The following is a 16,268-nucleotide window of genomic DNA, read 5'->3' as shown; positions in this document are numbered from 1 at the left end:
TATATATATATATATATATATATTGGTTTATGGATATTCATTGCAGCATGCATATATATATATTATTTATATACATATTGCACGTATAAGCATGCGCGTGGTATGTATAGAGTATGCACCAGTAGCATATATTTCTAAAAAAATACACAAAATATACGTGTGTATGAACTGAATGGATATGTTACGTCTATAATAAATATGTCTATGCGATTTTGTGTGTAGTGGGGGTGAGTATACGTCTGAGCAGGAATCACAATATATTAGTGAGCTTGAGAGGAGGTGAGTGTGAATCTGTGTTAACTGTTTAAACTATAACCGTTATAATACAATATATAATTTTTCGACAAAAAGATCTCAGCAATAGAATATATCGCTAGATAAGGCAGAGACTGAAGTGTTTTTGAATGAATTGTTCCATATATATCAATTTAGTAAGCAGTTTTTCACGTAAAATATCTTTATAGCCCATCATTAGTTGTGTTTTTTAACAGCTTCAAATAATTCAATGAAATATATTTTATTTTTATATCATCATTATAACAATGATGGCGTAAAAATGGCAATTTTCAGAATGGTAACACAAAGCTTAGCAATATAATTTTTAATGAATTTAAGCGAATTTCATAGCAGGGGTAATATTGGAGGATGGGTTTTTTACAGAATTTATAAAGAATTAGTTTGATAGCTTGCTTGGGGTAAAATTTATTGCTATAATTAAAAAGGAAAATATTCCGTTATTCTATCGTTTGCTGTCACAGTGGTATTAGAAAAGGGAATATAATCGCGTAAAATTCCTTATATTTTCTGTTAAATCATCTATGTAGATGAAATGAACTTCATTCCACAGATAATGCAAGATTATGATTGCCATTATTAAGGTATGTAGGTGTATGTGTCATGCTTCGAAACGTGGTTTGGTCGGGGTGAGTGTTACATATACATATTTATCAATTTAATACAGTTTTTAACCTCTCCCTGTCAAACGTTGTTCACATATTTTCCTCATCATTTTTAGAGACCCCATCCTTGTTTGGGACTAAACCTACTCACATACCGTTAGAAATCACTCCAGAGTCATCCTGTATGTGGGTAGAACGACGACGGTAGTGTGAGAAATGTAGACAGGTAGAATTTTGCCGAGAAATATTGTAGGAAATTGTTTAATTGTATTTCTGGTCACGAAAACATCATTCTGAGAGATCCAAAAGTACTTTTTATGCTAATTTCTAAACTAGTTTAGATTCTTAGTAGCTTATTTTATTAATATGACATAAGAAAAACTATATTTTCTTTGAAATTCGATCCATTTTGCATTTTCTAGAATATTTCTTCCGATCATTGCCATTTAATCAGTTTCCGTGAATGTAAAATAACATTCAGATCATTTCTCTCTGTTACAAGAAACACAAAAGTTCAAACTCAATCCATCTTATAAAACTTTGCTATATTTGGTTCTTGTTGCTATAACAATGATATCGAAACAATAATAAGAGATTCTCATACTGATTGTTATTTTATTCGTGTTAACATAATTGGAATTTCTGCAAAAATACATACCGGAATATTTATCCAAACCTCAGTTTAGCAGTTAGATCTGTCAAATATATTGAATTATTGCCCATAATATTTTTCCAACATGATCTGAGTATCTTCCCTTGAAGTGAGACAACTGCAGCCCGTGTAGGTGCTGGAATGCACCCAGAATTCCAATAGATACTTTAAAAATATTTATATAAGTTGTTACGTAAGTCGAATACCACTGCCTTTAATTATGGGATTTCATCATTATTGACTCAACATAATAATTGCCAATTAATTACAAGCAATAAATCCGTCAGGAGCATTTCCCGTCAAAGTACTTAGTCCAAGTGCCTACTTCTGGAATCGATATTTAAACGTCGTTATAATAGTATGGAAACAGAAAATAAATAGTAAAATATCGATTTTTGGCATTAGAATAGTGGTCTGAAATCTGTAGGATGTGCTGTAGTCAGGGGGCATCACCATGAGTATATGACTAGAATTATGTTATAAAATATAAACGCAGTGTAATGTAATTATATGCTTTATATCGTTCAAATTGTCAGTCTCAACCTTGAAAACGTTGACTATATTATTGACAAGACTATGAGCATATCGAAAATACAAGAACGACTTACAAATATCATTTATTATTGAAACATCTGATAAATATATAATAGTATTTACAATAAGACTATGTTTAATTCCTTATCAATTTGATGAATGCCATTTAAAAAAAAAAATTTCTATGCATTAATTAATCCCGATTGACGTATATATCATGTTATTTCTTTTCTACATTATTATCCATAACCATTAATAATTTTAGGAAAATTGAAAATTTCTCCTGTTTCGCAAGTAAAGTAATCGTTTAACAGCTTCTAATTTTACGACGAATTCAAACTTATCAAATTTTTAAATGGTTTCTTTCCAATTGAACATGATTGAATTGCTGTTGTATTTTAGATCATAATTATTGAATTCTTACATTGGCACATAGTAACACAACGTACAGAATGTAACTCGATTAAATCAAGATAAGTATTTAACTGGTAGAGACGGCAAAAGCCCTGGGGGAGGAAGATCGAAGGCGACGTAGGGGGGGATTTGAATTTAAACTATAAATGGATATCGAAATTTTTTTAGCAACTCTCCAATTTTTGCACAGAGCGCCATCTTTTATAATTATTTGGAAATAAATTAGTCTTTCAATACACAATAGTATTGAAAAAATACTCTCTAAACAATATTGATTTTTGAAATTCTATTTCATTATATCACCTTCATATGCTCCAGGTTTGTGACAGTATCAATAAGTAAGAGGCTGAAATAGCAACTAACGCAGTTGGTGGTTCGTACCTTATCAATGGTGGTAATGTTTAGTAATAGTCTACGTGGTCAATACATACGATAGATTGGCATGGTATATGTTGCAAACAGCAAGGCCAATGTAATTTTATCAATAGTTTTCCGTTTCCAATATTTTTTCCATAGATTAAGGAAGCGAACTGGCAGAATTGGCACCACTTTGCAAAATGCTTAGCGGCATTTCGTTCGTTTTCGCGTTCTGAGTTCAAATTCCACCGATGTCGACTTTATAATTCATCCTTTCTGGATCGATAACATAAGTACCAGTTGAGCACTGTGGTCGATGTAATCAAATCTGCTCTCCCTACCAGAAATTGCTGGCCTTGTGCCAAAATTTGAAACCAACATTTTTCTGGAAATTAGAATGCAATGTGTATTTATTCCCTTGATGCAACCGTGTAAAACATGATAGCGAGAAAGACTCATTACATAAACCGACAGATCCTGAAATGTTTATATTTTCCAAATACATTTTCTATTGACAAATATTTGCATGTGTTACCCTACACATTCCTTGACTAGTTTATATATTTTAGTCCAAACCATTATTATATTTTCATTTTTCTCTATCAATATTTTCCCTTAATCGCACCCTTTCTTGAGTTTTAATCTTTCCATACATGTGTGAGTATCTATCTATCTATATATATATATATATATATATATATGAGTGTGAGCATCTATATATAAATATATATGTGTGTATTTGTGTGTCTGTGTGCTTATGTGCGCACGCGCGTTTGTGTGTGTGTCCGTATGTGTATGAACGTGTGTGTGGGATTGTATACAAGTGCTTGCATATGTGCGGACACTGTACTTAGGAATATCATTCACGTTATAAAATCATACACACACACAAACTGATTGTAGGACTTTTATTTGTTATTAATCAATTAATTGTCTAGTTTTTCACCGCAAAGCAGTCATAGAAATACTGACTTCATTTGGAACAATTTTCCCGCCATTTTCTTGCCTGGTGAGTTGCATTGTTTCAAAAAAGTCTGAGTTGCGTGATAAAATATTTTAATGAATTAAGTAATTAATTAATTAATTAATAACGACTAGGAAACAACAGTGTACGCATAAATATATACATACATATATATATATATATATACACACACATATATATATAAGTATATACATATACATACATAAATACGTACATAAATGTATACATTTTGCTTGTGTATATATATATATATATATATATATATATATATGCAGAGAGAGAGTGGGGGAGAGAGGGAGACAGAGAGAGGGAGACAGACAGAGAGAGGGAGACAGACAGAGAGAGGGAGACAGACAGAGAGAGACAAAGAGAGAGAGAGACAAAGACAGAGAGAGACAAAGAGAGACAGAGAGAGACAAAGAGAGAGAGAGACAAAGAGAGAGAGAGACAAAGAGAGAGAGAGACAAAGAGAGAGAGAGACAAAGAGAGAGAGAGACAAAGAGAGAGAGAGACAAAGAGAGAGAGAGACAAAGAGAGAGAGAGACAAAGAGAGAGAGAGGGCGTATGTCTGTGTGTATCTATGTATATGTAGTTGTTGCATGATTTTTGAGGTTCTTAATGTATTGAAACAGACTAGGTAATAGCTCGAGTCATTTTCGTCAAAATAACGACATTCACCAAATACATTCCGTCTAGGTATATTATAACCAATCCACTCCTTAACTGATTAACTAATGAAGTAATAAATTATTTGAGCAATCAAGAATATATTGCCAGTTCTTTCCTCACTCTTTGCGTCTTTATCTTTGACTCCCCTCCTAAATACAATATATACATACATACACGCATACATACATATATACAGACATACATACATACATACATACATACATACACACACACACACACACACACACATATATATATATATATATATATATATATATATATATATATATATATATATATATATATATATATATATATATATATATATATATATATATACCCTTATCCAACACCTTTTCTGTTTCCTTGGCCTCTGTTACCCTCACTTACTCGCCTCACTCTCTATCACTCTCTCTCTCACTTTCACTCTCACATATCTCGCTGTATAAATATGTATATCTGCAATTAAGATCAATAGTATGAAAATACTTTTACAACGATCCAGAAGATTATCTATACTACGGATCATCAACAGACTGTATTTCCAATAACTTAGGAAAATCAATTTTATGAATATTTAAATGAAAACTTACCGTTTGTCGACTTGAGTTAGAATTTTCATAAGCTCTGTAAAATAAGATGGATCCCGAACAATAATCTTCTCTGTCTCGTTGATATATATAGACTTTTTGGGGATGTTCATGACTTGAGTAAAATAGGACATCCAATCAAACTAAAACAAAGGAAAAACAAATATTGACAAATCAACGAAAGTTTATTATAACCTCATATTTCTACCTCGCATTATAGCTTCAAGTCTCAATGATATATTGAGACCTTGTTTCAAATAATCAAAGCATTATATTTCATATTTCAAAACTGCATTTCTTTCCTTTGCAACAAAACAACTCTTCTATTAAACTACAATGCACACTTTAGATCCGTAGAGACGCCTGATGCAATTGCGTAAAGACTGTCAATATTTCAGTATTTAGTTTTAATATGACCCAGCTCCACTTTCCGTCCTGGTGGAACATATAAAAAGAAATGTTATTATTACATTCTAGTCAATTCGTTTGGTCTCTTTCGAAGCAATACCTACCAATGGGTTTCAATTCAATATTGACGATTTCTAAAAAAATCACATGGGGCTAACGATTTGTTATTGCCATATCGAAATTCGAATGGTTTTCTTCGACTGTAACATATTAGAATCGTTCCTGTATTTCAATTTATATTTTATTTCTAATATTGGCACATATCAATGGAAAATGGTGAAATGACCGACCGATTAAATCGAGACCAATATTTTATTAGTTCTTATTACACAGAATGTATGTAAATATAATTTACAATTGCGTAAAGCGATGGGAGTTGATTTTAGAAGGTAACGGAATATCCAAAAGCATTTTCTTCGACATTCTGCCATGTACTGCCATATTTTAACTTTCAACTATTCTCAGAAATTAGTTGTCCACAGTAAAATGTTTAGAAGAAATAGTTTGGGAATAATAACCCCTTTTGGACAATATTAATCTCGAAATTAATTTTCTAATTTTGAAGATAACCTGATCATTAACCACTGGAAAATAACGGCTGGGATGATGGTTCATGTAGTGTTTAGTTTACTACGTTATTTCTGTAGTCAAGATGTTCAGCACATTAATACAAATGGCTCAGGCTATATAATTCGGTAAATATATATGATAAATGGATGCAACTAACCTAAATTATTACTACGTGTTGTATAATGTTGCTAAAACTATCAGTAAATGTAATTCGAATAATTTGAGCTAGGGAAACTTATACAATATGCTCACAATTTATATTATCGTAGCTCTGTACTTATTGCGCAACTGATATTCAACAGCATCAATTATTGAATTTGGCTTGTAGAGCTTGACATTGATTTAGATCTTCAAAATTGATAACGTGTTGACAGATCACTGATGTATTTAAGTAATTTTATAATGAAAACAACACAAGTTAAATGGTTGTCGGTAAATCAATGTTTCATCACTGTAATGTATATATTAAAAACTATATCCATAAATATGCTATCAGGAGCGAAAAATACATATTTTAATCCTTAAAAGTCACGGAATGCATTTGATAATGTACATGAAAATCACTTTAGCTTTAATTATTTTATTTATGAAATACACTTGCTCAATTTGCAATATTCGTGCGAACCTTAGCGTTTTATTAAAATACATAAAATTATATTTTCATTATATTTAGTCATTGATGAGGAATTATAAATAAATATCAACACATTTATTTAATTCATATCTTTATATTCCTGGTATCTTTAAATAGAAATGATAAGCTATTCGTAAACTACTCATTATTTGAATCTTTCTATTTGTACGTGCTTATCGAAGTTATTCGCCTGGTTGAACTGTCATTTGATTATCCGTGGCGTTGGCTGTAGAGAGTTACTTCAGACGAGAGTTCGCCTTTAGAAACGTTAAGAATCCACGTTCATCTTATGCCAATTTTTCTTCTGGAATATACTATATCTATCGCACAAATAGTTTCGTTATTGGACCAGCCTTCTAGACTTATGTATCATGGAATTCGATAAAATTTATGAAGTATGAAGTACTAAAGCTGCTACATTATTATTATTAAATGTATTTATCTGCCAACAACAGAAATACAAATTTTAAGATATTATTCATATTGAATAAGTACTGAGATTTGTTTTAATAAAACAAACGAAAAAAAAATCGTTTCCGATATGAAATGTGTTTGTTGTTCGTTTTTTTTTTTAATGTAAAACTCAGAACAATGTTGGGGGAAATGTTTTAACTTTGCTAACTCGATGTAAACGATGTTTTCACAAATACAAAACGATAACTATTTCAACTACAACGCCGTTGCTCGAGTTCCATTGTAAAAAGAACTATTCCAGTAACATTAACCGGTCACATGACAGTTCACTCGCAAACACATACGCGCGCTCGCACGCGTGTGTGTTACACAATTTTCAGTTTTGATGACGCCGGCCTTCTTCGTGGGTTTAATCTTTTGCAGCTATTAACAAACTTCTCTCCCTCTTCAGCTTTCCCTTCGTATTTTTGGTGCCTTGCATGAAAACACCCGTGGCTAATAATCTTGACTGATATTAAAGATAGTGAACTGCAAAAATGTTATAGTTTATGCAAAAGCTAAAACGTAAATCTACAGTGTTAGATCTGTCATCTCTCAACACACCTTCATTGATTGAACGTCATTTTATAAATTAATTGCAGTTCGAGATAATAAATTTGGCAAATTAATAATCAATTACTTCAGACATAGAATCGATGTATTAAAGGCCATCATCCCGTTCTTGGATTCATAGGAATTATTAAGCTACTCATCTACAGCGATCCTCATTTGACTAAACCTTCCAATTAAACCACCAATATGTCGATGTAGGAAACCAAAAAGTACGTTTTATTAGCTTCCTCTTATCTTTTTTATCGAAAGGCTGGAGTGTTTTGTACCAAGCGTGAATGTCTATAATCGATTTTCTCCTCATTACCTCGACGTCTGCAAAGTCCAATTACGGTTTGTATTTCATCCTTTTAAAGCTTTTAAGAGAAGCACCACTAAGACACTAGAATGCATCATATTAACTTTTTTTTTTTAAGTATCTAAGAGGAGATAAATCTCTTAAGATATCATACCTGCAATTTCCTGGTAAGAAACGCAATTATTTATTCTAGTTTCAGAAAAAGTGAGAAGAAATTTCTTACCTCTTTGAATTTGTGTGAAAGTTCTTTGACTGTCATTTTGTTGTAAAGCCTCTCATTATCACGTCTATTTTCTGGCGGCGTAATAATCTGTGAAACAGCAACGACAACAGGAATATAATTTTATTGATATAAGAACATTTGAAATATTCTCTATGATCTTCACAAACTATAGTAAAGCAAAATGTATTGCATGGAGGAGAACTAATCAAGTCTATTTCCATGTAACCATGTAAATATCATATTTCCTGGCTTAAATGTTCTCATATTCTTCTGAGATTGTTTGTCGTTCATTCCATTCTGTACAGTATTCCTGATATAAGATAGGAGAAATAAGTACACACAGGATTTGAACTTGGATAAGATATTTAGCTCACGCTAATATGTGTGGATCCTTATAGTGTGAGACATGCATCGACTTTGATTCAATGATATAACGTAATTACTTGAAAAACGATGATTGGGTAGATCCTTCTAGAAACGACAGAAGTGGTTATAATATAAATAAAACATTATGATATTGAAATGCGTCAGATAGATGAGAAAAAAAATACTTTCAAAATTTCAACGATATGAAATTGAAAATAATTAAGTCACAAGAAAATGACATTTTAACATTCTGTGTGCAAGACAAACAGGGACAAAAGCCGAAGGAGACACGGAAGTATCGTGACAGGAAATAGAATATAATTACAATCAAACGGTGAGTTATCTTGACTCTTGTTCCCCGATCTCGAATAGTACTGCAGTATAAAATATTTGTAATATGAGACACACTTATGTTTTATAAAGTTATAATACTTATTGGCGACATAATTACCAATCATGCTGGCAGATAGGTAGGAAGATATCACCGCCGTCTAATAATGATTGTCTTTGTTATATTCCTTGTATTTACTATTCCTAACTAACAGCAATTTCGATTCAACACACTAGACGTCTGCCTTGTGACAATGTTCTCTTTCAAATTATCTAAACCCTCCAATGTCACATTATTTGAGCACAAGCAATGCAAATCAATTTACATTTCGTAATTTATAATGTAATTTCACTTTGTTTTCTTCGTTTAACATGTGAAGACATTAACAACATGTCTCTAAAAACATACTCAAAATATGTTGTTTTATGTTCTGGACATGGTGCCGATAATTCCCACAAAGAAAGACAAAAACCAAAACGTTTTAGGTAATTTTTTTTTCCATTCTATTTGAAGAAAGCAGTGCTGCTTTATATAGCAATGAAACAAATGTTGTTTTATAAAGTAAGTCCTGTTTAATGATTGTTGAGAGAATTTCCAGCAAATTTCAACTGGAATATGACATAAGTAACTCCAAAGAATTTTCTTTAACATGCGCTTGAGCTAATCATAGAATCATTTCCACTTTCATTCCGGTTTAAATGATTGAAAACTCAGCTATTATTTGAAGATTATATTTCAAACATGGCTCCTGACTTACACAGGGGATTCAACAAAAGTAACTCCTTCAGTGTTATTTTTAATTATCTTTTCTGTCAGATGCAGAAACAAATTATAGAAACGTGATATTTTCCTCATAAGAAAAATTAATACCGAATTATTAAATAGGCGCAATACCTATGTTATATCTGTAGAAGAATATCGACATCGGAGGCATAAATGACTAAGTTAACTTTTGCTGGATTTGAACTCAGTTGTCTTTATGTCCCTAAACAAATACTACAAAACATTTAATCCGACAATCGAATGCTTCTGTCAATTCACCTCCCATCAAGCACCAATTAATAAACGCTTAACCAACTAAAATTAATCGCTCAATCTTCCACCAATGACACGCTACACTCTTCACATAGAAAGACAAAGTAGATTATACAATCCTAGATACATTATGAGTAAAGAGAATACACTAAGGGGTAGGTTTTTTAAAGTTTTATAACCTAGGTATCTTTTCGATCTGGGATAGTTTAGGATAAACATGAATATCAACAACAATATCAATCCCTGACACTGTACCGTTTACGACGACGAAGGTTTCAGATTATCTACCCTCCTGAACGGCTCCAAAATCTCTTAAATTGCATTTCCAACCAGTTTAAAAGATCGCAAAGTAAAGCGACGAATCCAAATATATTTTTTGATTCTGCTTATTGGTGATGTTGACTTTGAGTCAACCATATTGCAGCAAATATTCTCCTGCCATAGAAATAGGTAAAGTGTATGTGGCATGCATCTGATTCTAGGTGACTGTGGTGTACATCGTTTTATTAACGGGCAGCGTCTTCTCTGTTTGTAGCAGTAAATATGTACAGATAGGGTAGAAGTGTCGCTGAGGCAGAGATAAACAGACAATCAGAGAGAGGATTGACGATATATGCTGAAGTACTATTGCGATCTTTCTAAATTGACCATTTGCTCACGGGGAAATATATATTAAAAATCAATGCTGAAATGATGCTTTTATTTTATTCTACAAATATATAAAACTGAATTCAAATTAGAAATAGAAATTGTAACTTAAGTTCTGACAAATCTACCTTAACTTCTTCGAAACTGAGAAATATATTCCTCTGAATATTACCACTTGTTACATATAATCCTTTTCTCTATATTATCCTAAAGAGTTTCATTTGAAGAAAGGTAATTGCACGACCACTACAATCCTTAAAACTACACCATTTCGTTTGTGGTGCAGTAATATCTAATCATGCGCTTGCCGTACAGTGAATAAAATATGTAATCCCTTCAAAATTGGGCGAGTTCTGCAGCTTCATTTCTCCACCTTAGACACCTTCTTTATCTTATACTTATAACACCACTATTACAAAAGACATGCATCTCACCAGATCTCATTTTATCTCACTCTAAATATAGTTCCCCTGTCCTAAATCACAAGAACGTAGCAGTTGGTTGACTGAAATACGTTTTACTACGCTGTTTCATCACTATTCAGTCAAAGTTAAAATCTATCCGCGATAAATTTCCCCTTTCATCACGATGGAGTCAATAAAATAACAGTTATATTTTGGTATCAAGTTTTTACAACTTTTTCGTTACAACTTTTTTTGTCATAAGCCGATGTCAGAAATCAATAATATTACATTAGGAGTCTTTTATCATTTATTTTTATGATTCCAAATCTTAGATTTGATAGGAAATGAGGTTGTAGAACGATTACTGACTTTTTTCAATGAAGATTGATGAAATAAATAAAAAGATTACAGTTAAATAGTCACAGTAGGGAATCGAATGTAATTTTCAGTTCACTGACTGGTAACTCTCAAAAGTGCCGAAGCTTGGTCAAAATGAAAAACGTAATTAAAAGGTTTAAAAATGGACACGTGATTGATACTATCATATGGCGCTCATGAGCGAAATTGCAACATTTACAATTAGTTCCCTTTACAAGGACACATAGGCACGCACGCATGCACTCACACACACGCACACACACACGCACACACACACACACACACACACACACATACACACACACACGAAACTATATATTTATGCATATAAGTAGAAAGAACAAGAGTGACAGAGAGAACTAATAGTAAAACATGCTACTTCGTAACGTCAATATATAACATCAATTATTTAATCTATGAATTAAATTTAACTCTAATCTCCCCATTTTTATAAACACTGAGTAGTGTATGTGCGCCAAACTGCGCGTCTGCGTATACTTGTGTCCCGGTGGATGCTTATACGAGCGAGTGTAAGTGACCCGTACAACCTAAGCGAGAGCGTTTATACATCCATATCCCTTAAGGGTTATATTTAATAATTTTTTGGTGTATTGTATATTCCTTTCTTTTTCATTTGATAGTTATCATTAATCTTCTATAAAAATGAAACTGTATCCTTTAATTTGCTTCTTTTCTAAATACAAATCGAGCAGATATCTTGCGGAACAGTCGTTATTCTAGCGAGATATATCTTATTCTCGCTAGAAAAGACACATCTACAGCGACGGATGTCCCTAAAATAGTTGTTAAGTATCCCACCCGTCAGGGATCGATGCCAGATGTCGAAACAATTGTAGTGTTGTATAAGCATTTTCGTATCTTCCATCTTCGGTCCCATTAATCAAATATCCAAAATCAATGTGGAAGTGAACGTGATTTACCGGTAAACTACCAGGTATATATATATATACTATACGATTTCTTCCTAGAGCCAGGAAGGATCCTGGAGGATTAAACTGAATTACCTTTATCTCTCTAAACAGTTTCGGATATGGGGCGGATGGTGTTTTTCCGTATCCACTAATTTAGCTGTAAAAGCACTCCTAGCTAGCGTCTCATTATACTAGAGTATGACGCGGTTGAGAGTCCCTCGGAAAACCGATATCTATATAAGAGATTATTCTGATATTTATAACCGAGTTTCCATTTAAAGCTAGGGTGGTTTAACTATCCATAAATATAAGCAGCTTTCTCGTTCAGCTTTGTAAGAGTAATATCGGCCTTCGGGTCTAATTTTATCTACCAAGTATTTTAGCCTGATTTCTATATTGAATATATCTCAACTAGTCATGACGGCACAGTAGATTATTCTAAGCACAAAACTTTCTCAAAGCCAAGGGCTTATATATATATATATATATATATATAGATAGATATATGTATGTATGTATGTATGTATGTATGCGTGTCTTCAGATTAATATGTGTGCCGCTTTCAGTTTGTGTGTGTAACAGTGAATATACTGCTTTCTTTCAGCATCAATATGTCCCCTTTTATGCTCTATACATTACGTGTGTCTAAATAAAGTGAAAACGACAACAAACCACAAATGATATTTCATGCATTTCAAATATTGTTTTGCTATTTTGGCGATTTGAGTCTTTTAAATTCGTTAGCGATAAGAAAGCAATTTGTCAGTACCTTTCAACGAAAGAATACAGTTCCTGTCATATTGCAGAATATGCGAAAATATGAAAGTATTCTTTCTTTATAAAATATGTTTCTAGTAAAAGCAATAAATATACAATATAGAGAAATGTCATAACTGTAACCCCGCCATTAAACCGCTGTCACATCCCTTTGAAATCAAAATAAAAGAAAGAATTTGAATCTAAATAAACAGAAAAAAATCCGACTGAACATTTTAGCAGACTTAAAATTTCTACGTTTGTTTGTTTGAGTATAACTTTTAGTTTTTAAGTTGTTTTCTTTTTATTTTAAAAGAGTATATATTTTAAAGTGTGTATATTCGTTGTGAGGAAATGGCATATTAAATTAGCATGTCAAATGGTTGAGTTGATAAGACTTTTAAATATATCTGACATATTTGTTGCATTTCAATAAATGCAGAAATGTGTAAATTACTCTCTCATAATGTAGAAATAAGACTTTTTTTCATTTCTGCTGGAATGACGTCAATGTTACTTTTTGTATCACAGTCAACTAATTGTAAGGGGAGAAACAAAGAACAATTTTAAATGGATTAGAGAGTTTTCGTTTTTAACTTCCAAAAGAGTCTGATAATTACTTGATGTACTGAATGTATAGGCAATCAGGTCTCAGCGGTAGAATAGAAGATATTGAATATAATCTTATCTTCATTTGCCAAGTGGAGTTAGAAATTCAAATGAATGCAAACATTCATAATATCAGTTTCACAAATTAAATCATATTTAGGACATCACTATAACTCTTTCTTACAATGTCCGGACAGACAAAATGGAAAGCATTCATGCTGAAAGTCTATTTTGTATGCATTAGAATTGCTTTTAATATATGCCTTGCCATCACTAACCTCAAATCTCCGGGACTACACAATACACCCCAATTACAAATGGATCGCTGCTGCATATTTGATATCTTAAACAATTTTCTGAGACATACATGCTTAGTCTTTGCTCGTCTTGCTAAAATTGCACCCATCACAAGCATAAAACTATCTCCGCCGACTATTATTCTTACTAAGGAGACATCCTAGTAGAATCGTTAGCACCCCGGGTTTACAGGTATTTCGCCTGCCGCTGAGTTCAACTTCCACTGAGGTCGACTTTGCCTTTCAATCTTTCGGAGTTGATGAATTAAGTACTAGTGAAACACTGGGATCGATATAATAGGCCGGTCCTCTCCGCAAACATTGCAGGCTTTGTGCCTACAACTGAAAGGATTATTATTATTATTATTATTATTATTATTATTATTATTATTATTATTATTATTATTATTATTATTATCATTCAGTAGTCTTATTTTTATCACGTGCTTTCACTGCACAACCGAGCGCAGCTCTGTGTGCCTCGGGTATGTGCTGTGGTTTGTTGTGTTGCTCTTATTTTCATTGTATTGAAAGTGTTTTACGTAGGATGTGTGCGGTGCTTAGTAGTGCTATTTTCTGTATGTTGTTGTTGTTGTTATTATTATTATTATTATTATTATTATTATTATTATTATTATTATTATTATTATTATTACTATTACTATTATCATTGCCTTTGCACTGCTTCTAATGCTTGATAAAATCTTTTTTGGTCGATTCTAAACAATTGGCTTTGCCGGTATTACTTAATCCGTTGTTCAGACCTAATTAATTTTGCTTTTTTGGCTGCTTCACTTCTTTAATTACAACCTTCAGGTCTTTTGTATCTACACCATACATCTTCAGTTTTTCGAATTTGTGATCATTCTTCAATTCTCCATTTCTTTTCCTGACAAGTTTTGACACTACACTATTCGGGAACTTTATACATTGTGAAATCCTCCTTTTCCACAAGGGTTGTTTATTTCCTCATTTATCCATCGATGTTCTCTTCTCAATAGTTCCCAATCCCATCCTTTCTGTCACAATCCTACTTGCAGCCTTGATAAGTTTAATTGTTTGTGTGATGTTCTTTTCTTCAACGTCTTCCAATACTCTATTGACTTTACTTGTCTCTTCACATAGTCTCCATCGTTTAGCCTTCAAGATATTATTATTGCTGTTGTTGTTATTGTTGTTGTCATTATCATTATAACTGTTGTTGTTGTCAAGGCGGTGAGCTGGCAGAATCTTTTCCAGCTGGGCAAAATTCTTAGCGGTATTTCCTCTGTCTTCCTCTTCTGAATTAAAATTCTGCCGAGTTCAACTTTGCCTTTCATCCTTTCGAGATCGACGAATTAAGTACCAATTGAGCACTGGGTTCGTGTAATTGATTTCCCACTAGCCTGGGGCCACAATAGGAAAGCCTTAATAATGCCATATTATTGTTACTGACGATGGCAGCTTGCAGCATCGTTAAAATATCGGACAAAACTCCTTGCAGGTTTGGTTTCAGTACTTCATGTTCAGAATTCACACTGCACCCAGGCCAACTTTGCCTATCATTTTTCGAGGCTCAATATCATAAAGTAGAGGCAAGTGTTACAATGAATACAATAGGATATTTCGTCTTTTGAAATATATGTTCAGTTGGTTCTTATTTTATAGAACCCGAAAGGATGAAAGGAAAAGCGACAAATAGCGATACTTCTTTCATTTATATTAGCTAAATGACGATGGTGGTGGTGGTGGTGGTGGTGGTGGTATCTATCGACGACGACGACGACGATCATGATGAGGATGCAGATCATGGTGATAACGAAGATGATGGTGGTGAGGATATTAACTGCTTATACAATTTTACATCATACAATAATTGAGTTGTCTACGCCGGAAATGTATTTGCTGCTACTGCATACATTGATACTGTGGGTGTTTTCATTTTTGTTGTTGTTGTTATCGTTGTTTTTGTTGTTGTTGTTTTCGTCGTCGTTGTTGTTGCAAAGATTCTGAGTAGACTTTGATGAAGGTTTGCCGTGCGCTGTTAGACGCGAGGTGTCGATGTGTTCAATACGAGACGATTTTCTTGTATATCTAAATCCGCCACGGTTCTAATGTATAACCTTATTATAGCGAAACACCACAATATTTGCCAACATTTCCTTATAAACTTATTTCTTTTATTCTCTTTTATAATAATTCATTCTTTCCGACCAGCGTTGAACGGATGACTAAACACAACCAGAACGATGCCAATTACTTTAGCTAGCAAGGGGTT

The 16,268-nt window shown here is 32.8% G+C and overlaps 1 protein-coding gene across 1 annotated transcript in view; it reads right to left on the bottom strand.

Moving 5' to 3' along the window:
* LOC106884467 (neprilysin-1) overlaps positions 1 to 16,268 on the bottom strand; it is a 187,219-nt gene that overhangs the window by 130,118 nt on the left and 40,833 nt on the right. The window contains exons 7-8 of the mRNA XM_052972063.1: positions 8,257 to 8,343; positions 5,104 to 5,243 (exon numbers count right to left, since the gene is read on the bottom strand). Of these exons, the coding sequence (XP_052828023.1) occupies positions 5,104 to 5,243; positions 8,257 to 8,343 (227 nt within the window). The remainder of the gene's footprint in view (positions 1 to 5,103; positions 5,244 to 8,256; positions 8,344 to 16,268) is intronic.

Source organism: Octopus bimaculoides, chromosome 12 (genome assembly GCF_001194135.2).
Source record: "Octopus bimaculoides isolate UCB-OBI-ISO-001 chromosome 12, ASM119413v2, whole genome shotgun sequence".
Taxonomy (NCBI): domain Eukaryota; kingdom Metazoa; phylum Mollusca; class Cephalopoda; order Octopoda; family Octopodidae; genus Octopus; species Octopus bimaculoides.
The sequence above is the reverse complement of the archived record's forward strand: the minus strand, read 5'-3'. Positions and strand labels throughout refer to the sequence as shown.